Below are 24484 nucleotides of genomic sequence, written 5' to 3'. Positions count from 1 at the left end.
CTTGTTATATATGTATATGTGTGGGTTTGGGGCTTTTGACCTTGTATCACCCATGTTAGTGTCTTATTATGAATTCTGGAGCCATTTTACTCTGCTCTCCTCCCCACTGGCAGCTGGTGTGTGGTGAGTGTACTGGTGCACTATGGCTGCCATCACATCATCCAGGTGGGGCTGCACATTGGTGGTGGTGGAGGGGAGTCCCCATTACCTGTAAAGCGCTTTGAGTGGAGTGTCCAGAAAAGCGCTATATAAGTGTAAGCAATTATTATTATTATTTTAAATATTGCTGGACAGTTGCATTTTCTCTTTCTCATGGCATTTTTACTGCCACGGCAACCTTTTTCTATTTTTAAAAGAAGTTTTGAAGCGAATGTTTTGCGTGACTTAAATGTATATACAGACCCGTTAATGATATAAAAGCTTGTGGAAAAAACATTTCTCAAGGGGAAATGTTTCACTTTCATTTTGTACCAGTCCCATAGGTATTTATACAATGGCATGGATGAAAACACAGGGAGACGTGTAAAAATTTGCCTTAGGAGCTTTAGGCTGGTGGAAAAATTACACAGAGAAGGCGGAAATAATGAAGTGTGTTAACTATTTTGATACATCTCAGTGCAGCCATGGATGTTGGGTTTTGTACAGGTGCCTGGTCTTTATACTACCTGGAATTGTACCATGTTTTTGTTTCTTTCCCATTGTGAGGATTTTTAACTAATAGTGTTTGTTTTTTTAGTGAGAAAATCTTCTTATTCCTCCGTAAGAACATCCGTTGCTGTTGCTAGGTAGTGGCAGAAATGTATGCCAGTATATCTGCGGCCTGACTGATTTGGTTGTTGTAATGTTACTCCTTGAAATGAAGGAACGTGTTTTTGCCATGAGATTAATCCAACAGTATTGGGCTTATGCTATAATGTGCTCAGCTTTCTCTAGAGCACATGAGGAATGTGGCACGGTAAAGCCTTCTGGTTTTTATTTCTGTCAGCCATGTTTATTTCATAATTTGCTTCCCTTGAGAATTTTTTGTTATTTTCATGTTGTTAAATGTACGAAAAACAAGTAGCTTTTAACTTTCTGCGAGGCTCTAGATCCCAAGCAGATCGCTCTCTCTGAGGCTCATCGGATAAAAGCTCCCAGCTGGAATGCCGGCTCACAGACTGGGAGTACTGGGTTCAAATCCAAATTTCAGTGCCTGCTCACCAGTGCCAGTAGGCTGTTTTAGTAGGCCTGTGACTGCTGGGGTTGCACTGGGAAGGGTCAGGCTGAGAAAGGCTGGGCAAGCACAGTTTGCCGTTATCAGCCAAAAAAAGAATCTGCTCACTAGCAATAACTTCATGCCATTCTGTCAGTTTTCCAGGAAGCAGTGAGCACGGAGATTCTGCATCAAGGGGTAAATCACCTGGGTAACCTGGCTATACAGCATAACTTTTCGGATTTCCTCCCCGAACCAGTGTGTTTTTAATTCTAATGAGAGTATAGCCTTAGTGTGGGGTTAAGGTGTAATACTTAAGCATGAGAAGTATCACTAAAAACGCTTTCACAATATGGGTCTGCTGAAATAAGTTCAAGCTCGTTAAACCCACTCGCCCTTCCTGTTAACCCAGTGTATAAGATCAGTATGATAATGTGCTAGGCATATGCACGAATATATATATTTTTAAATTGGTTCTTAAAGCTATAATCTGTTCTTTTGAATTTCTCGTCACATGTTTTAACTTTCGCTCCTTGTCATTATTGCGTCGAGATCTCTGTATAAGCACGGGTTGGTTATTTCCATCCTCCACTCCACGTCTGCTACTAGTACTGTTACTCTTACATGATCGATGTACGTCACGACCACACTGCCAGCTTCAGTTGACATGTGCCGGAGAAGATCAAGGGTAAACAAAGCAACAAGGCCCCCGCTTCAAAGCAGCACTGTCTGCCTCTGCCCTGGGACCTGATTGACAGCTCGGGGACAGCAGTTGCACTGAAAAACTGAACCTGCGTAAAGCAAATTTAAATAAATGAGGGGACCTGGTGATTAGAGCAGAGCAGGCGGATTCTCGCAGCCTCAGGGAGATGTGGCATCATGGCACCGGGCCCTGGGCTTGGGGGCCGGAGCAGGCCTCAGCCCCGCAGTGAGAGAGGGTGCGGTTGTCTGAGAAGAAGACGTTTGTGGCCCTCTCACTCTCGCCCCTTCCTTCTGTTACTTCCTTTCCCACCATTTTTTTTTTGTTCCTGCCTCCATGCCTGTGTACCCCTCAGTCTCTCTTTTCTTCCCCACCCTCCTCCTCTTTTGAAACTGGAGGCTGTGCGGAGATACTCCAAAGTTGAGGTGGTCTTTCTAAAAAAATGTTTCTTTTTTTTGACTCGAATAACAGGTCTTGAATAGTTAACTCCTCTGCTCCTCTTTTTCCAGTCTCCCCACTCCCTCTCTCACAGCCCCCCCCACCACCACTCTTTTTCTCTTCTCCCCCTTTCTCTTCCTCTGCGTCCCCCCCAGAGAGCTACCGTTCATGGTTAATTAGCCGCATGTACACAGGCATTCTGTTTCTGCGGGTACTGGGGACGGCTGCCTCCGCAAAACCAGGTTTTTTCCAGCTCAGGCTATTAGTCAGTTGGAATTCATTAGTTGCTCCCGTCTTGCGATTGACGAATTGGCATTCGAGAGTTTTTACAACTCTCTCGTTCCGTTAATTAGCGTACCTAGGAGACACGCAGGTAGCATCTGTCACTGGCGCTCTGAGGCTCCGTGCCACAGCGCTCCTGTGCCTCAGAAGCATTCTTTTGTGCGACACCTCAGCCTCCGGATCCTGCGCCACATACCTCTAGTTGTGTGCCTGCATGGCGTCAGTTTGGATCGTCTGGGCTGACCTTGAAAACTATCCCCCTTTTCTCTCTTCTCTCTTCTGTAGGATGTCAGTTTTGTGAAAACCTCTCTGTACGTTTGCTTCAGGAGGCACTTTTTATGTCCTGCAGTGTTGGAGGTTTTGCACTACCAGTGATTGAAAGAACCGATCTGATTTCCTGATTCCGTCCCAGACTCTCTGTGCACGTTGAAAACCAGTTTCACACTGGATCACACGCTGTGCTGCGCACGGGCATTCTGCCTTGGTTATTGTGCTTATTTAAACCCTCAGGCTGTGAAGAAAAAGGTCAGTGACACACTCCATCAGATGCAAATTGAAAATTGGAACACATGAAAAGGGGCACGGTACTTTTTCGAAAATGTCTAAACACCTGTTCAACTCATATTGAAATATGCAGGATAACATCCTAAATTCACATTCAAATGTACAAGCCCTGATTTTGCAGAGCTTAATGAAATTGAATAAACGTACTTGTGCTCTGAAATTAATCTTTCTCATCAGACTGAGGATAGATGTGAGGATGGAAGTCTACAGTCCACGTGGCCCGTGTGATTATATCTTTCCTAGTCTTCATGCTGAATAGCCTTTTCAGACACAGCTCAAAAACTCAAAAAAAAGTCTTCTAATTGAAAAGTATTACTATGGTCTAGAGCACCAAAGAACTTAACAGAAAAGAGCCTCTGATGTCTAAGAAAGTCATATTATTTTCACTAAAGTATATCTGTTGAACAACAATGAAAAAAACTAGATATTTTAAATTGTCAGGTATCCAAAAGTGGATGCCTCGTGGTGTGGCTTTTTAATTCTACGCAAGGGAGCTATAATTCATTGGAGAAGTGTGTGATTCATGATCTCACAGCCTCTCCTCACTTTTACAGAGTGGCTCTCAGCCTGTTACAGCATTTGAATCAGATACTCACGCAATAAGAAGTCTTGATTTTGTTTTTATTTATTTTTAATGGAACAATTGGAGTGACAATTCATAGACTATTAGACTGTTACCACACTAAATCAATCCTCATCCATATTGAAATTTCCCATTTATATAAATCAATTTTACAGATACAAATGTATCAAATTAAGTTCACATATAACATCTGCAAATGGTAAAATATACAATGTTTGGTATTTAAAAATATATAATATTATATGTAGAAAATATTATGCAAATTAAAAAAAAGAAAAAGCACTAAGAACACAAACAAATATAGGCTTTAAACTGCTTGTCACTGGCCAGATTGTGGGTTTTTTAATGATATGTAGTGTCCCAGTATCTTTCTGTTTCCTGCGCTCTGGTGTTCCTCTCTGAATTCCTCTTCTCTGCACAGTGAATTTGGAGTATGCAACTGTGTACTCCTCCCTCCCTTCGGTAACACAAACCTGTTTCCCTCTGTGAGCGAAAGGCAGATAACCTGAAAGTCTCTTCTCCTCTGCGGCTATGGTGATTTGGCAGAGTGGAGCTGAAATCTTTTCTGAGATGAAGAGTGACGTTTGAAAGCTTAAACACCCTCTTCTTTGACCCTGCTGCCGGGTCTGTCCCTCTCTTGCATTTTTTCTGCATGTCCCCTAGGAGTGCTGGGGACACATTGGTCCTGTTGTTCCTCCACTGGAAGGTTATACAGTTTGATGACATTAAAGTTGGACACATGCCTGATGACGGTTTGTAATATGCTTCAAATTTCTATTTATAAGGGCCACAGTCACGATGGAATGAGGGTGGGTGAGCTTAGGTCACCATTAACAGTACTTTGCATACGACACGCAAGATTCCCTGAACCTTTTTAAATACTTTAAATATGATGGCTCTGAAGCTCAGATAGTGGGGGGACAATTCTGCAAAAAAAAACATGTATGACAAATTCAGTTTTAAAGGATAAGAGCCTTCCAGCTTATTCCGTTGTCAGTCTTTTTTAATAGCGTTTGTGCAGCTTTGCCCAGGGGGACTGGAGATTTTACGTGCAGGTGCTCTGGGGAAGAGCTGTTCTTTCCTCTGCGTACTCCCCGGTGCGCTGTTTCTCCGCACATCTCATCGGCCCCAGAGGCAGCTCTGGCGTGAGTCGCAGGACTACAAACGGCCCTCTCACGCCGTGTCTGTTTTATTTGAACAAGCAGGGCAGCCCTGTTCGGGGTGCAAGTCTCTAAAACCAGCTGTTCACTACAGAACGATTTACACAAGATCTGTTCTCATCTGTTTGACAGTGAGTTAAGGAATTAATTTGAGTTTACAGTGTCAGCTAATCCTAACTTACATGGGACGTACAATGTTCAGGCCTTACGGTTTTGTTTTTGTTATACATTTTACATTTTCTTTCCCCAGCTGCTCTTGTGAATTAATAACAGTCAGTGTTTCTACCTGTGTTATATGAATAATGGAAAAACTACATGATATAAACGCGAGAACAGATACTTCAAATAAGCATCTTAGATTTAGTTCACTTCATACTAGCCTGGCGCTAGAAATCAAAACAGTGTGAAGCTCAATAAATTGTGGGGAGTGTTTTGATTACTGGAAAGTTAATCTTCTGCAGTTAGAGGAATTGTTGTATCTTGTCACACCCTTACAGCACCTAACTATGAGCAGAGGTTAGCGTGAAAGATGCTCTTGTCAAGTAGGGCTAAAGGCTTTTTAATTAAAAATAAAACCGCCCTGCTTGGCTTTTATTTTTCCCCAAAAGATTGAGGCTTTTGTACAGCTCATGGAAACACACAATGAAAAGAATTTTCAAATAATACGAAACCCATGTTGCTTCCAGCGCCACATCCGCACAAATGCAAAGAAAAATATCAGACTGTTTGGTGCAGACAGCAGGATTCTGCACTCTGCCTCCAGTGTCGAATCCGTCTCTTTCTGCAGTGGAGCTGCAGAGCCACAGACACGAGGGCCTGTGGCCAGAATCCCTGAGGGTTCAAGCACAGCTGTGTACGTACCTTTTAAAAAAAAAAGATCTCCCCTGAGGCCTTACCATCTGAAAAAAGAAACTGTCCCGCTCTCGGTGTCTTAGGACAACTGAACAGAATGTAGTCTTTTTCTGCCTTCTCTTGATTTGTCTGTGCAGTTGCCTTAATTTTTACACATTGCTCAAGTAGAGCCTCTTGACCCCTTGCTAAAATGTCCCCCTGGTGTGGAAGGACAAGCTCAGAACCTTCAGGTTCATCTTGAACCACAGTGTACCCTGGGTCGCTGCAAAATGTGGCTTGACAGTAAAAGGACAGCTCTTGCCTTATTATGTAGAAAATTAGATTGAAACCCAGAGCGGTATAATCACTCCCAGCTCCAGATTAGTTTTTCTGCTTTTCTGGGCGGAAGTGCAGTCACACAGTTTTATTCCTTGGTGTTTACTGAGTACTTTCGAAAAGTTTCCAGATAGTGCTTTCAATAGCTGAACGAAGTCTGATTTTCGCCATGAAGCCTATTTTAAATTACTCCAAGGGGCACAGCAGCCCTAAGGCTTTATTAGCGTTATTGGTCACTTGATAGACGATGGTTCATGTTACTTTTAGCAAAATTTCATAATGGCTTTTTAGCCTGGAATCATCTTAAAATGAAATTCTTGGTAAAAACAAATCATCAGGAATATCCACATCCACTGTAAATGCATTGTTTTTTACTTTCAGTAATTTTTATTATGTCATGTGAGGAAAGTGTTTCATGGGGTTTTGTGAGGGACTTGAAATTTGTATTCCCCTTCTCTCACAAGAGACAGAGATGTCTTCAGTGTGAGCTCGAGGTATCTGCTGAGCCCAGTGCAGTTTCTAGGCAGCAGTGCCCCTAGTGGTCATGGCTGGACTCTTGCATTTGGAAACCTTGGGCGTCTTTTTCAGGTCTAAGAAACAGTCTGAAAAATCCATTCTAAATAGCGGAGAGATGACCCATGCAACATAAGAAAACTACTAGCTCTAAAATAAAGGATGAAGCAAGGGATAAAAAAAATAGGAATGAAGGAAGGGTGTCTTTTATTTTAAGACCTTTTTAAATTATATGTGAAATATTCAAAGAAACACTGGTAAATGATGGAATATACTTAAGTAAAGCTGTAAATATGTAAAAAAGTGTAGATATTTTTAATAGGAGATTTTTGACAAGTCTGGGACAAAGGTCTGTGTTTCTCCTTGGAGTACAAGGTGTGGAGAATTTTCTCTTTGGACAATTCTTGATTTTCTTTCTTTTGATGGCTTAATTAGTGCAATACTGATTAAATATTTTGTATATTTTATTGTATATAATACATACGCAAGGTGGTAGTTAAAATAGGTAAAATAGATATTGTTGTTCATCAATTTGACTGATAGTTTTATTTGTGACTTAATTATTTTAATTACTTTTACAAGTTTTTTATTATGAGCTCACAGTTAAGTGTAAAACTTCAGACTCACCTCTTTAGAGTGCCAAATTAATGTTTAAGTCTTGTGATTTGTTTTAAAGGGGAACTTGCAGAATATTGGTTAAAATTGAGAAATAATACAAATTGTGCATAGAAAAACTGTTTTTATGTAATTTTCACATTCACAGCTACTCTAACTCAAGAGAAATGGTTTGATGCACTGAAGAATTTTCTATTCATGTTCACGAGACAACTGCATTATAATAAACCATACTCTACATTTTAATTTTGGATAATTCCGTGCATACATTAGATAATTTTGGGGAAAAAACATGTTGTGTGTCCAACCCAGTGAATTTCAAGTGATTCTAAGTATTAGGAAATATTCAAGTAAGTTTCAGATTGTAAACGTTTACATCATTGACCCAGTAGAGTAGACTTTTGCTCATTTTATTAAAAACAAAATACTAAGATGTAGTTTCCAGTTTTGCTTTTGTGCCATAAAAGGTGTTTATTATAGCAAAAATGCTTGTTTTGATTGTCCCAATACAAGTGTTTTCAGTTATATATGTATAAATGTATGTGATCAACAGAGACCGATGGAGTCCTCAGTGTCCTTTCCATTATAGTCTAACAATACCATACTCACATGTAGCTTTAAATCATGTCACTTAGATAACAGTGGCTCCACAGAAAGAGCCCACATCTTTCTCTACTGCTTTAAAAGAATTACGTGGACTCACAAAACACCCTTTAAAGCACAGCCAAGGCAGCTTTAAGTCCTTCAGAACTGTTCTTAAACATTTAATTCTACTAACAGGACAACTCAAAACTTCCATCTAATCTCTTAAGGTCTTCACAGATTTATTCCAAGAACTAGTGCCTATGACCTGTCATATCTTACTTATTACTCAAGAGAGGCAGCAGAGTACAGTGTTATGCTTAGTTATGCATTTAATACAGAGGTAGACCACAGCAGTGCTGAAAATGGCTTGTAATGAAGCTGTTCTGCAGGTGAGGTTCTTCATAGGATGTTGCTACTGCAGCCAAGATGACTGTTCAGTTTGATTTATAGAAAGGTAATGAAATGTGCTCTCCTGTTTGTATGTAATCCACGCATTTTGATAGCAACAATAAAATAGTCAAAGCATGCAGGTAGCAAAGTGCTAATAGAAATGCCTCTTTTCTTTTTGTTTTTTGAATTGCTGTACATTGTGCCCTGTGGTATTTGCTATACACTAGAGTGTAGAAAAGTCAGCAGTTTCTTTATTACTTGGAATGCTTTTAAATCATATCTTTCAGATATTTAAAACAATGAAATGTGATCATTCCATGAGATAGCTTTCCATCTGAAGACTCAGCATTGGTAACATCCAGTACTGTGACATTTATCAAATTAAATGTTGTTTTTGTGAAGGGTGTTTTTTCTTTTATTGTTTTTGTAACGTTTCTCACTTCATATCCATCTGACTTTTTTGCTTTCATTTTTGAGTATTCCCAGCTTTGCAGATCTGTTAATGTCTTGATGTCTTCATTCGTCACAGCATTTTGCCAAATTGGCTGTTAGTATGTTAGCTATTAGTGACAATTGTCCTGCTACACATAAGAACTGTAAGAACAATTACAAACAAGAGGAGGTCATTAGCCTCCTGTATCTGGTTGGAAATTAGTAGCAAGTTGACCGTTGATCTCATTCAGACATTGCTTGTAAAAACCCAGGGATCAATCAGCTTCCACTTGAATCAAGAATCAGCCAGCTTCAGCAACAGGTCTAGGTAGTTTATTCCATACTCCTTTGGGTAAAGAAGCGCTTCCTGTTGTCAGTTTTACATACACTTCCACATAGTTTCTAATTGTGTCCTCTGGGTTGTGTTCACTATACATTCTGAAGAAGTCCGCTAGGTTGGTTTTGTCCATGCTTTCAAGACTTTGAATACTTTCTTCAAGTCCCCATGTGGTTTTCTCTGTTCAAGGCTGATAATGCTCAGTTCCTTCAGCCTGTCAGTGTTGTACATTCCCAGACGCAGCAATATTTTTACTAGTACATTTCACAATTTAAATATCTCTATTGATTTAAATTCTGCACCTTTAATGATGCATATAGTGAAATTTATTTTCCTTTTTAATAGCTTTAATGCATTTTTCCACATGTTTTTTTTTCCATAAAGCCTCTTCTAACCTCCTCATTTTGTATAGTTTATATATTTTAGCTACCTGCATGCTAAACTCAGCTTAACAAAGGCTGCTAGGTGTTTGCCAGGTCTTGAATGTTATCAAAACCTTTTTTCATCTTATTTGCTGTTTCTACAATATTTACTAATACAACAGATGTGTATTTGGGTGGGATGATGTAGTCAGGGATTTATTTGACTTATTCACTACTACAGATGTGTAGTGGTTTATTTCCTCCACATATCTGTGTTAAATGTATCCATTGTTTAGCTCTTGTTGTTTTCTTTTACAGGTGAAGACAACTGGACCATTTCTGACAAAGATATCGAGGTATTCTGAACGTTCTCTTCTCACTATCAATGTTTGTTTGATTTTAGTCCATCCCAAAGATGATGCTAAATAAAGCATGAAACATAAAAATCACAGCTTTGCCAGATGAAGGTCTTGCAGGAGGAATTTTAAGGATTTCTGCTTTGTCGATATATTTTCTGAAAGTCATGATAAAATTCTAAAGGTACTCATCCTGAAAGATGCAAAAGGATTTCAGAGTGTTGGTGCAAATATTGTTAACCAGTAAAAGGATTTGCTCTGCTGTTTAATTACCTTTTTTTCTGAGATGACTCTCCAGATTCTTTTCGTTCCCAATGAATAAATTAACTAGCAACAACCCATCCACACTGCCAGTAGAGAATCGCACGTAGCCCATGTAGGAACACATACTGTACCCACACTAAAGAAGTCAACTAAGCAACTGCCTCTCTCTCTGAAAATGTAAAAATCTACCTTTCCTTTCTTCTTTCAGTCACATTACATGAGTTTGTGATTTAACCTCATATTCTTTTCTGTTTTGGCAACAGTTTGGGGTCAGGGTGAAGAGAAACTGAGTTAGATCTCATTGGTATTAAAAGTCACGTGGCTACCTCTTAACAACAAAAAGAATTGCTTAGGTCCGTGGTTCTTTCTTTCAACCCATAAAAGGTTGAATGCGATGTCTGCTTGGTTTGAACCCTGTACCAATTTCTATGTTTCAGAAGTCTCCTTATTTAGGTGTGTTGCACATAATTTAATTGATAGGACCTCTGCAGTAAGAAGCACAAAGGCTTTTTGTGAGAGTGTCTGACACTGTGTCATTACCACCTTTGTCTGTTCGTCGTCAGTTCTCAGCTGATCACCTGTCAGTTGTTGCTTAGTCACTAATAAGCGAAGAATGCTGAGGAGAGACAACTTGAGGTTCTTTATGCTCAAGCTGTTGGAATAATGCTTGAAATTTTATTTCTATTTTTGCTTGAAATAGGGTATTTTTGAACCTCTGGACTGAGTACAGAAACAAAGTAAGCAGGAAGTCCAAACAAGGAAGTGAATCAATTAAAGGCATCAGTTTAACACTGGTGATTGATACTGTAACAGCTACCAGTAGAGACAGTGTTCCCACTGGACACCAGGTCTGGGAACTACTGGCTTTGACAGTAATTGTTACTTTGATCCACAGGCCATCACAAATTACAAACCAGGTACAAAATGGTCGTTGTGATTTGGGTGAAAGAAGAAGGCCGATAAAATTGAATGCCATCAGAAACATTTTTTTTTACATTTTTTTACACTCTGGTATGCTGCTGTATATTCTGGAGCTCAGTTTTTGGTGATGGAAACGCATTCAATCAAGCCTCCCTCCACTTTTCCGTACAAAATTGTCCTGCATCGAGCAGAAGGGACCTTCTCAGTTGGCCTATGGTCTCAAAAAGCAAAAGCACTTTGCCCTCTGTCCAAATGTAAAGCAAGAGAAATGAAAGTGAAAAAAATCCACTTCTGTATTTCAGCTGAGGAACATTAGGAAGGAAACTCATTTGCATTCATTTTTTCAAGCTCAAAATGAGAAAATATGAAACAAAGATATGGGATAATGTCAGCAAAAAGAATACGAGTAATGAAAGGACTTTAAGCTATTCTTTTGTTATTATTTTATTCATTGAAACTAACAAATGTACGTAATGTTAATCTCTTTTCTGGGATTTTTGGGGGTTTAAATGTGTGCGTGTGATTGTTTCATTTTCTCTCTAACCCTTTCCAGGCTCAGATATGCAATAAGAGAGACAGACTGCGGAGTGTAAACCGCTACTACAAGCCAAACAAGAACGTGACCTGCCGGAGCTGTGGGAAAAATGGGCATCTGTCCAAAAACTGCCCCACCCCCAAGGTAAACCAGTGTGCTGGAGTGCCCCCCACAGCCCCACACGCCAAGCGGCTGCTCGTCTCTCGCTTTTTCTTCAAATGCGTGAAGAGCAGTGAGTACCGAGCGGCTCACTTTTCTGTGAAGCACCGCATTTTAGGTTTACACAACTTAAAATGATAAGAATACTATCGTTTTCCCTGTTTTATAAGTCACTACATCTCATCCATAAAGTAAGCAGTCATCAGATAAATGTTAAAATAAAATATATATATATTTTTAATTGACATTACATGTGTGCAAATGCTACTACTGTATGTTTTTGCTTGTAACCCAGTTTGTTGTTAGCGCACATTAATTTCAATGAGTGAATTGTGTTCACATTAAAGGGGAGTAATTGAAATGAGAAAAAACGAAAGCACACCGTGTAGGAATTCTCGGTAGGAAGGTCGGGCCCTGCCTGACGTGGAAAAATTTGGGAGTTTTCTTTTCTCACCTGCAATTAAGGCAAAGGGGTACATTTTTTGTAGACTGGCAAAGCTTGAAAGTGAACAAGAAAACCTGAAAATGTTCCGAGAATGAAAAATCGAGTGAGGAAACAGCAAGGGGTCAGAAGAACACATTGTCACCAGGCGCTTTGCAGAGACTGGTAGCAAAATGATATGGAGTTTTATTAGCTTCTGCATTAGAGGAGATAAGAAGAGATGCATAAGGAAAATGTGAAATATCCACACTGAGGTCATATGAAAGGGCTCATGCCTCAGGCTTGAGAGACAGTATTACAGGGTCACAATGACCATGGTGGTTATTTTACACCAGCTAGTTCTCCACAGTGACACCCTCTCGCTCACACTTCACTGAGGACGTTTCTTAATTCCCAGTTGTTCTGTTCTATTGTTGTAATGTAAACCAATTAGTTGCTAAACTTCCAAAAAATGGCGCCTGTGTTTTCATTTGTATCTGTTGTTAATGTGCCTTTCTGCCTTTGTGTCAGTTATCAGGCACTCCAGTTTCTTTATTTTGGTCAAATTCAGTTGTCTTCCCTCTGTAGGTTAAATGAGTCTTTTAAGTGTTGATGCAGACTGCAGACATAAAATTAGCAAGCTGTCTGGTTCAGGTGTTAATGATGTAATCCTGAATTAAACAAGGGCAACTGCCCAGCCACTCCGTTGTTGTCATTTACTTTATTACTTTTTAATCACAAGTGAATCTCTCTGTAATTGGTTCCAATTCATTAAACAGCCGATATATGAAAGTAAAATGAATCTTACTCAGGCGATATGGCAAAAATGCTGCTTTGTCTGCTGCTTTACAGGAGATTTAAAAGTCTTAATAATGGTAACTGCGTATTCAAAACCAAGAAGACTAGCAATAAGTAATGAACAATAATGAAAAGGGTTGCATTGTCCTATATTAGTGAGAAGCTCCACAGTTTTGCCTTGCACACCTTTTAAAGTGTCCCCTGTCCTCATGTCATTCTGCTCTGAGTGCAGGTTTTGACCCTTGTTTCTGAGCTCACAATACATATGATTTTTTTTTTCTGTCCTTCAGTCATTCAGGAAATTCTTTGTGTTCAAACGTTGTATTTTATTCTGCTGACAAATTCTTGTGTCATAATGAATGAAGGGGTTCTCTTGAAACTGTGTTAATAATGACGTACTTTAGATTAAAAACAACAAGGCAGAAAATATTATGAGATTTAGAAAAAAATGAAACAGCATGCACAATTCGGAAAGCAGCGGGAATATTGATTTGACAGGCTGCTCTACACAACCCCTGCCGACACAAGACAGGTCTGTGATAAGTGCTCCGAAGTAATGTATTGAGTCTTGATTTAAACAGGATCTACAAATACTTGATTATTTCACTTTATTTCTTCATGACACACGTAGCCTGTGGGTAATGTTTTTCTCCTGGGCCACTGAATAAAGGTCAATTTTGCTATTAGCTACGAGATGCAACTTTCGTTTTTTGGTGGGATTTGTTTCTGTTCATGTCATAGTTAACGGTTTAGTTTTATTTGTAAGCTATTTTGTTGATTAATATCAATAGAAACTTTACACTTATAGGTAGCCATAATTATAGTTCCAGTATCTTTCAGTATTTAGATGTGGATCTAAAACACAGGAAATTTTTAAAGTGAGCAAGTCAGCTAGTTTAAGTGGAAGTTGGGCATTTTATGCAGTATTGTATCATTTAAGAAAATGAAGCAAAAAAAGTGGATTTGAAAATGATTTGAACTTTTGACAAGGAATAGGTTTTGGTGAGGAGCTGGGTAAAAGGAGCATTCTCTGTGAGCAGAGGTAGTCCGCAGACCATGTCTGTCATCCTCGCTGTCCTGGGGTTACCTGAGGGAATTGGAGGCATATTTGCTCAGCAGCTCAAGTGACAGCAGGGCCACGGTGATATTAAACGTGCCAAATAATGCTCCTGGGTGCGACAGGTTTTCGAAGTAAGGAAAAGCAAATCCACATAATATCATATAGTCCCTCAGAGGTCCTGCAATCTCATTTGCCATGGCTTTGATAAGGACAGTGCTTAAACACCAAAATCTGCACTAATAGCAATTACGTCAATATAAAAAAATGTTGATATTTATTAATTTGGAAATTCTAAATTATTGTGTATATATATATCATATACCTTTTTCAAATTTAAGCTGTGTGACTCATTCTGTTGAGGGTTTGTTCCAGATATAGGATTTTAACATGATATGTCAGTACTGGCAGGTCATGAACGTTCCTCCAGAGTTTCCAGCAGCTGACTCTGTTTCTCTGACAGAAGGCTCCAGTCTGCATCCTGTGTGCTGAGCCAGGGCACCTCCAGAGGTCCTGCCCGCAGAAGCACTGTGCCAACTGCAACCGGCCCGGACACGAATCCGAGGAATGCATCGACCGTGCTTTCTGGAATAAACAGTGCCACCGCTGTGGGATGAGGGGACACTTCTTTGATGTGAGTATGACGTCTTCCAGCTGGATACATTATCATCCATACGGTATGTTATAATGTAACAGACATGTACAGGTCTGTGGGTGGCTTTTTGCCACTTCCCTAGGTGATGTTTAGCACAGTAGTACTGTGCACACAGAGAGCTCTGTCAGCTTTTAAAAATGCTCGCAGCCGGCAGAGGAATCCTACTCCGTTGGCCCTTGAGCAAGGCCCTTAACCCCAATTGCTCCAGGTGTGCTATACAATGGCTGACCCTGCGCTCTGACCTCAAGCTTCTCTCCCTGTCTGTGTGTCTGTGTCTCATGGAGAGCAAGCTGGGGTATGCGAAAAGACAAATTCCTAATGCAAGAAATTGTATATGGCTAATAAAGTGATCTATCTATCATAGAATTTTGTTTGCTTTTGTAATTCCTTCTCCACTTTTGTCTAGTTAATGTGAATGGTTTAATGGTGTATCAACATAAACGCATAAGTAGTCTCTTTTAGTTCAACGTTTCCTGTTTTGTATTAATAGTTTGTTTTTTCTGCCTGCATTCCAGAGCTTGCACTTTACATTAATTGTCACCTGCTGAGTGTTTTTCCAGGCTTTAGTGTAGCTAAACCTTTGTGAATTTCATTCCCTGCTTCTGTAGTGTTTGGAACTGTTTTAGGTCCTAGTACAGATCCCTGTGGTACTCTCCTAATTACATCTCCCCAAACTGAGGATTCACCCTTTATCTACACCCTCTGTTTTCTGTTTAATAACCAGTTCTCAGTCCAAACACTTGTTTATTTTGTTTTAATTTTAACCCCTTTTCCTCTTGAGTTAGTGAAGGTCAAACACAATACCTACAGGTCTCAGTGCAAATAATATTACTCTTAAGGCCAAGCATTGGGGCTTATTAATTGCTGCCACCCAGAGACAGATTCCAATCACAAGTCCTGGCGAGTCTTTTGCTCTCAGGATCTGGGGTTGTTTTGTTCTATCAAAGTTTATAAATCTCTCGCTTTCATCCTTGCTCTACCAAAACTTGGGTATATGACATTTCCAAGTCTTAATGTGTTTGTCTTTCATATCTATACTTTAAGATCTATAACCGTACAATGCGGACTAACTTTCGTACAAGGGGTGAAAAACAGCAAAGTGAAACCACTGTTGAGATTGGCTATTAACTTATTTCCTCTCCCAGCCGACCTGTTCCGCCTGGCGGTTTGCTCCATGTAAGCAGGGAGGCTGTGTTAAATGGAAGACAAGCTTGAAAAACACGAGAGAGAAAGAGCGGTGCGGAGGGGGAGCATGAAAAGAAAAAAAAAAACCGATGAGTCTTGTTTCCTAATTGTAGTCATGGTGCCAGGCTGTAGCTGAAGCATTTTTCTTCTGTTTAGTTTATTATTATTTATTTTCTCTCTCTCTCTCCTCAAAACGTGGAGGTGCACCAGCAGGGTCCCAGGTCCCCAGAGCTGCCGTTCCTTTCTCATTAAGATTTGCCGCTAGCGGTGGCGAGTATGTGACGCGCATTCTGTTATTGTACGCTCGGCTTGTCAGCCCAGTGCTTCCTGACACTCACTTATGTCACTCTTTATTCAGAGGAGGGAGAAGCTTTTGATAATTTGACAAGACAAGCTCTTAAACGATCTAGGTCGTGGCCTTCGCTGTCTGCGATTGTGAACATATTTCCTGAAAGCTCTGTCACTCATCACGGCAACAATTTCTCCCAAGGAGTGCTCCCTCTCCCTCTCTCTCTCTCTCTCTCTCTCAGTCACTCTCTTCCTCTCTCTCCCTCCCTCCAGCCCTAGCGTTTCTTCCTGCTATCTGCTCGGTTATTCCTCTAAACCGTCTCAGCTTCCCCCCTTCCTCCTCCTCTCTTTTCCTCGATTTCTCTTTTTTTTTTTTAACACCTTCTTTTTTCACCCCTCTAAATGCTAACATGTTAGGGAGGCTAATCCCGATCTGACATTGTGTTCGCAGCAGGGTCCACTACAAAGACTTGCTCTGGTACAAGACAGCCAACTGGCCCGGGGAGGCCTGGGACGGAAGGAGAGGGTGCTTAGCCCTGCTGTTTTTGTGAGGGGGCATTGTTGTGGAAATGGGAGAAACGGTTAGCGTTGATCCCCCCCCCCCCCCCCCCCCCACCCTCCCCCCCTAGTTTTGTTTTGCTTGAGTATTGACTGCTGCCCTGGGGGGCCTTTTTTTTTTTTCCTCCTCCCTTGCCTCATTCTTATTGCTTTTCTTTCTTCTACGTCGAGTTTGCGCTGGAGCCTTTTGCCCTTCTCCCATTTCGCAATCTTTTCTTTGAACGTGAAAGTGTTCACTGGATGGGCGGAAAAGCTTAGCTCTTTGTTCCGATTTTAAATAAATTCATTTCTTCCCTTGTCTACCGGACCCATATTGATCTCGGCTCAAACTGCCCCCCCCCCCCCCGTTCCAGTATTTTGTGAGCGCACGGCGGGGGGCTGAAACGATAGTTAGCCGTCTCCACGTACGAGTTCAAGTTTAAAGGTGGGCATTTTTCAGATGGGGGTGAAACTGCCTGCTTTCCCCTATGAGCATTCTTTGAATTCCCTACAGAGACGCTGACCTGGCATTGTGCACTGTCCCTCACAAGAACGTTGTCTCCCTGTAATTGAATTCCTGCCTGGCACCAGCACTTAGGATTGAGATGAATTGTGCTAGAGCGCAGTGTGGATGCATCTTATTTTCTCGTTTTATATAAGGAATTATGTAAATCTGTTTAAGAAATAAAGCATGAACTTGCTCTAAAAATGCCTTTTAACATATTTCAAAAATCACCTCTTAATACTGTAGTACAGAGATGCTGTGCTAATATGAAAATCTAATGTAAAGTTGTTTGTTCTTCTTAAACGACACAAGCTTAATCCTCCGTGGTATTTTTCTTTTCAATCGGTCTCGGGGAGAAGAAACTCCTTTTTTTTTTTTCTTCTTTTTGGACAGTAAAGATAATTTTGATAGTATAGAGAATTTCGATTTAGTTACCTCAGAATGTGTTTTGAGTGCATCGTGTCTCACAACAGACAAAAACTGCGAGTGTCTGCCATGTTAAATAATATATGACCCACATGACTGTCGAAAAAAAGAACCTTTTGTAGAGGTTCTAATTTTGGGAAAAAAATAAAAGGTCTTGCAGAAGAAACAAGCTCTATGAACAAGTAGCTCTCCTAATTCGGAAAGGATTTGAGAAGGCGACATTACACTTGCCCTTGGTCACCACCTCCATTGCCCAAAAAAATTCCAGGTGGTAGCAAATTGCCAGTTCTCATAAGTGTTTGAACATTGTTAAGAATGGCCTGCCTGAACAGTGCGAAATTGCCTTTTTCTTTCCTTCTTTGTGCTCTGAAGAAAAAAATGCCATCCAGTGTGAATGATTGTGAGAGCAGAATTCATTGTTTATGTCTACTACTTCATTACATTTCTGAAACTAATTGAAAACAGTTTATTTTACTATTGAAATGAATATTTTCCTTTTGGGTTTTTTTGTCATCCGTATTTTAAATTGCGGCCCCCTTGAAGCTTATAAATGTACCCTGTGTTCTTGTGCTAAGATTATGCAGACTTTACAAAATTTAGAGACATTTTTGCTTCAGAGTGTCAAGCACCATTTTTCATGGATGGAAAAATAAAATATCAGCCTGTGATGACATTTCAGAATTTTAATTTTGCGGTTCACAGACGCATTCAGTTTATTATGACTGTAACAATGAAAAAAAAAACATTTAGGGTGTTTTTTGGTATTTAAACTGATGAATTTATACATATTTTCAGTGATAATATGTCTGTGTAACAAAGTCGAGCCAGGATTTAAAAATCCAAATATTTGTGGTTGCAATTTTCTTCATGACAGCGCATTATGATTCGATATTCGATAACACTGTGCTGGTTCTGTAAGTGAGAACACTGTGAAAGAAGTTTGTTCTTTCTTCTGAGTCTGGCTTCAAAGGCATTCTGCACACTGTGGAAATGCGTGGCTGGCCTGAAATATAAGTATAAAAGCGAATGAGAGAATGCAGTTTTAAAATAATATGTACATATTTTGTACTGTATCTTGTTAGACTTGTTTGAAGGGACAATGTCCATGAAGTGAAAGTATAAGTAACCGAACAAGGGGAAAGGATGAGATTTTAAAAATGAGGGTGTCTAGACCTTAGCATTCAAATAATTGTAATTGTTTTGTGTACAGTTTAAGTACAGAATGCCTAAAAAGGCATATTATTATGGGCAAAGGAATACCAATACCATATCTTAAACTGAGAATTACTATAGTAATTATTCTTGCTAATTAAAAAAAATATTTTAATTATTTTATTAGTTGCCTACCTGTCCACAAAGAAGGGAAATCAAAGTAAGTGCACGCTTCAAAATGACCAACATGTCATGATTATTCAACCAAAAATAGAACCGTGCTTTATATATGAGCACTTCCCCCTCTCTCTGTTATATTCCTTTAAACTGTTGATAGCAACAGTTATCACACTATGTTTGAAAACAAATTATTTTGGTATTTTTCAATTCATCCGTTTTGTGAGCAGTTTTAAAAATCTGTTAGTTTCCTCTGCTCTACAAAGTATACAAAATTGTATTAATAATAAGAACTGTGCATTTTTGTTCTGTGCAAAAGTATTTCACATAATATATTAAATCTATATATAATATTACATTATATTATATATATAATATATTTGCTTAATGTTAATGTTTCTATTTTTAGGATAGTGGAATAAACGTGTTCTTTAATTAAAGTGTTGAAAATCACTGCCACGTATTAGTGCCTTTTGCTTTAAATATTGGTTATAGAAGGACACTGTGTACTTTATATATTCATATTTAATTGGTTGTGGTTTTATTTATTTTAATAATAGTACCTTTATGTGACTCATTATATCCTTAGAAATAATTTATGTGAACACTTAAATCATGCCCTGAAGGGTTACAAATTTCCTGTAGAGTTAAGAAAAATGTGACTTCTGACACTGAATAAAAGCCTTATTTTGCGTAGTTCCTGGCTATTTTATAGATTTGTATCATTGTTGTCTTTGAAGTAATTGTAGGCATTCTTACGAAGGATTAGGGTCTCGTTTTTTTTTATCTGTATTGCTGTTAGGTGTGATGACTAAAACCAGAACACCCAGGGCGCTTCAATTTTACAAGGCTCTGTTCCTGGAAGGAAGACCTGATGGAATAAGAAAAACAACCCAGAACCAATGTATTTGCAACACTGCGACAGTCATTTTCGGGGACTGTAAGAAGCCAATCTCAGTGATCTCCCAGCCTGCAGTCAGAAAGTACATTCTATTATGGACGCTCCGGTTTTGCACAGCAATGCCTGGCTAGCGTGTGCCACAATAGGACACAGCTGACATTAACATCCTGAATTAATGTTTTGCTGAACGCCGTTTTCCCCTCTTCTTTTGTTAAATGTCTCAGATAAATTGCTCAGGCCGAAGACCTGCTGAATAGGCTCTTCCTTTTTTTTTTTTGGGATCTTTTTATTAAAAAAAAAGAATTTAGTTCATTCTGACATTACAGAAACTAAATTCAGGACTGGCCTTGCGAGCCCAATTCCTTGTGTCTTATTCTCGTGGACTGCACTCCTCCGCATGATGAGATGCAGAATGTTCATCTAAGAATGAGATATTTTTTTTTTAAATCAATATCTCTGGAGAACATTGTAGAGATTATGGAAGAGGTATTCGATGCCGTGATTCATCTCCTAAGAATCGGTGTTGTCAGTAATACTGCTGAGCTGATATTCTCCCATTTTTACTGCTCTACACTCCAAACAATAGTTGTTTTGGTTTTTTTTGCCAATTAAGAAAATCACGTCTGTTTGTTTTTCCTCACTGTCCTTTGCCTGTAAAAATTAAAGGGAAAAAAGCCATTTCTGCAAGGTGGAGGTGAAGAGTTTCAGTTCCAGTAAGCTTTACCTAATTATTTGCTCCTTTTGGTACTTCTAGAGAACGTTTCATTAAAAGAGGTTCAGATGCCTTTAGTTCCCTTTCACACACACACACATTCTCGCATTCTTTTTTGTTCTTCTTGCCTTCCCCTTGGTAGCCTGGACACTGGGCCTTTCATGTTGCTGGTTATCCTATTAAACAGTACACAAAGGTGGCAGGCTTACTGGTGTGGTCCCTGCCACTGCCCGCGAGTGTGTTAAAACACTGGAAAATTCAATTAAACCGGCTGTGTCGTGCTCTCGCGGTGTGTGGAAAGAGTGTAACAGCAGGCCTCCTCTCTGCGGCGCGTATTGCCGAGTTGGAGACATGAGTGGATGTTTTGTTATACCAAAACCAACAGCCTGGAAAGCATCTTGTTTCACGCTCTCATCCGGTCAGTATTTTGATTTGTTGTTTTTTTTTCTCCTTTTTCCTTCTCTCCCCCCCCCCCAGGATTGCCCAGAGATATGGAGACAGTATCACCTCACAGTAAGTGTCACATGCTCATACCTGTATGACAACATTACTGAAATAAAAATGAATGAAGGCGATGACCATGAAAAACGCCATTTACGTTAGATACCATAATTTTATTTTCCTTGAAGAGTCAGGACTAGACTAGATCTTCATTTATAATATCGTTAGAACTAAATGTGGAGATGACATTTTTCCAGGAGTATTTGACATGCTTTCTTAAAGCCCAACTCTTAGAAGTTTTTTTTACAAATCTTAGTCTATTCTAACAAATTTCCTGTGGCAAAAGTTTAGCCTTTGTAATGCCATGCATATAAAAATAAAGATCAAAATGTTGCCTATAGCTCCTTTTAACATTCTTCTTTTAAAGGCTTGTAGAGCCTTGAAGAGCCTGTGGTTTAGACGAGTAGGCTAAATATTAATGGGACATTAATACCTTAATGGGACAGGAAAATAACACTTAAATGTGGTTGCTTCCAGGATTCAATGTACAAAAGACCTATTTGGATAGAACTATAATTGTAAAGTGTGCAGGGGATTGGTGGTGTCTGAGAAACATGAACAAACTGCAGTGATTTTCAGTGACAGGGGATACCACAGAACAGATGAATTCTGGGATGCCATACAATAAGTGGAAACTTCAACTAGTTCAAACAGTAACATTATTTGTATTTATCTGTGTGTCTGTTGGTGAAATGTCACCCTAAAACATTAATAACTAATTTATTAGGTGTAATATTTCTTGTTAAACTACTTCATTTGACAAATATCTCTTCTACGGTTGTTGAAAATGCATTCATTCTCACATTGGATTTTTATTTAATCTACTATACTAATTTAAGAAACAGGAGTGCATTCATAAACTTATTGCCTGTTTTACCACGGCAGTAAAGTCTGTCACCATCTTTTATTGATTTGGAAACAGGCTTTACTGACAAGGTAGTTACCACCACAGAATGCAGTATGTCAAAATGCCCCTGGTTCTCTATTTGCATGTGCTGAAAGTGAATCTGAAATACGGTTTGATTTCTCTAAGCGGCTTTTGCCGTGGAAAGCATGACACATTCGAGTGCTAGGGGTAACAACAGAGGAAACATCTGATGTTGTTTTGTCCATTTTCGTGTTTGGTTCGTCAGGGTCTTGTGTTGTTTGCGTCGGTATCATTTCCGAGAATGACATAGACACAAATGAACTTGTCTAATGTTACTGTTGGAGAAAAGGCAACAGTGTGGTGCAGTGGTCAGTGTCCTAGACTCATGACTAGAAGGTTGTGGGTTCAAGTCCAAGGTGAGACGCTGTTGTTGAACCTTTGAGCAAGCTACTTCACCCAGTGAAATACCCAGCTGTATAAACACGTACAAATATAAGTCATTGTGTATAAAAGCGTCGGCAAAATGAATGTGCAAAATGGTTGCTTCTCTTTTCCTGACTCACCCTGACACAAGACAAAGGCTTCAGCTCAATAGAAAAAAAAACTTTAAGTATTTGTAAGGAGCTATACAGAGGAACAATTGTACAGCTCCTGTGCTTGAAAAATTGCCGCTGTTTCCTTGCTACTGCATTGTTACAGAAAACTGAGAGATCACATTTTGGAGTAAATCTACTGTCAGTGTTTATTTTTGAGCTTACCGATGGTGTTGGCTGCTGCATCTAGCAATTTTCATATTTATAATTCCTTTCGTTCCAGTCTGTTTTAACACTTGAGAATACCACCTTTGATTGCCTTTCATAACATATCTCATTTGTAATGTTAAGTAAATGTTAAGTACATTTCCTATTTTTTGTAACCTATTACCTGTTTTGTGATCTGGTTTATATTTCATTTCCAGTTCAGTCACACGGGTTGTCTTTGAAGTATACCCAGTCCCGATCCCTGTGTGACTCTTGACAGCTGTTGAAAAACTATTTTAAAACTGTTTTTCTTTCTGTTCTGATCATTTTTTTGTGCTTTGGTTTTGGGAGTCTGCCACAAACTACCCTGTCACATTGTCAAAGCTGGTAACGTGAACGCTTTCAATAAACAGTTAGAAGAGATGGATCCATGGATCAGTTAGCTACTAGCAGCTGTGTTCTGAATGGACATAGTATGAAACTTTCCTTTTTACGAAACACCAGAAAAGTTGTCGTGTGGTTCAAAAGAGCACCAATTACACCTTTTCAGTCCACCTAGCCCCTTTGGTTGGTGGAGTAGCTTATTACTCCAAGGATCTCACCCAGCTGTTTCTTGAAGGAAGTCAGAGTGTCGACTTCAAGAAGATGGCGGGGCAGCTTGTTCCCCACTCCCACAACTGTTTGTGTAAAGAAGTGCCTCCTGTTCTGATTTTTGAATGCACTCCCACACGGTTTCCACTTCTTTCCTCTGGTTCATGTTTCACCGTTGAATCCGGAGAATAACAGCGTAAGTGAAGAGCGCTCCTACATCTGTATTGTGAAGCATTTGTGCTCAGGGTGGACAGTGCATTACCCATAATGTGCTGCTGGGTACGTTGCTTATTATTTGTCACTTATTACTGGATAGGTAAATTCCTGGGTGCAAATATAGGCTCTCTTTCCCTTCCTGTCATTAATTTTGAAATCCACACGCCATCACCGCAGTGTACTTTACAATCATCTCTGCCGTCAGATTAGGACACTTGCATCGCGACTAGGTGCATCGCGATTTCTACTAGCCACTCGCCTGTAATCGGCTGTCACATGGTTTGTTTTATGAATAGATTAAAAAATACATCACAGTGTTTTATTGGGATTTTATGGATCTACTGTTTATTTTTATGAATTGCCTCATGTACAGTCCATATACAGAGCATTGCATATTCAGATTTATTTATACCCATTATGAAATAGGAACAAAAAAGACCTTTGACCTTAATGATGATGCATGCTACCCCTGAGTGTCTTCCATGCGTTACCTCCTTTTATACCCCAGGGAAACAGAAAGCCTTTCGAGGCCACTATATAATTCCGGAGACTATTATTGCATGTCTGAAGAACATAATGTTATTGTAGATTTGTTTCTATTGGAATTTATTTAAATGCATACTTAAAGGTGCGACCCACATGTTTCCTGCACTTAAAGCATTTACGACAGCAGTGAGAACAGCGTTATGGCCATACTGTTGGTGTGTTTTTTCTTATACACATATAGTGCAGAGTGGGGAGCTGCATCAGCATGCTATCTAGAAAGAAACTAACCTGAATAAGGCTTCACAATTGAAACATTTTCTTTTTTGTTGTCCTGCATGGAAGTATCCTCTGCATGTTCCTATATGCATTATATTTATATTATAAGGTATACTTATATATAGGAATGCATATGAATAGTAAGTATGAAAAAGTAACAAGACTTTTTTTCAATCCGGTATCCATTTCACACCTTGCGTTGAAAGAAATATTAAAGAAATGTATCCATGTCTTAGTTACAGACAACACTGGAGCCGTGTTGACACCTCTCAGTTCGTCAGGTCGCATGATGACAATCACCTCTACACGCATTTCCAGCATCTTGAGCTGTGGGTATGCCTTGCAACACCTGATTGCTTTTAGCTTCAGTAAAACACATTTCTGGTTGACGACAGTGCAGTTTGATCTTGGGGCACCGAGGCTAACTAAAGAGACCG

At 39.5% G+C, this 24484-nt stretch overlaps 1 protein-coding gene across 4 annotated transcripts in view; it reads left to right on the top strand.

Moving 5' to 3' along the window:
* Positions 1-24484, top strand: part of zcchc7 (zinc finger, CCHC domain containing 7) — a 118235-nt gene that overhangs the window by 48890 nt on the left and 44861 nt on the right. For 3 of the 4 annotated variants that reach the window (XM_088911124.1, XM_088911111.1, XM_088911119.1), the window contains 4 exons: positions 9639-9676; positions 11415-11540; positions 14295-14465; positions 20847-20882. In XM_088911124.1, coding sequence (XP_088767250.1) covers positions 9639-9676; positions 11415-11540; positions 14295-14465; positions 20847-20882 — 371 coding nt within the window. The remainder of the gene's footprint in view (positions 1-9638; positions 9677-11414; positions 11541-14294; positions 14466-20846; positions 20883-24484) is intronic. The other variant, XM_088911127.1, reaches the window with a different exon arrangement.

This window comes from Atractosteus spatula, chromosome 1 (assembly GCF_055471065.1).
Source record: "Atractosteus spatula isolate fAtrSpa1 chromosome 1, fAtrSpa1.hap1, whole genome shotgun sequence".
Taxonomy (NCBI): domain Eukaryota; kingdom Metazoa; phylum Chordata; class Actinopteri; order Semionotiformes; family Lepisosteidae; genus Atractosteus; species Atractosteus spatula.
This window is presented reverse-complemented; position numbering and strand designations above follow the sequence as displayed.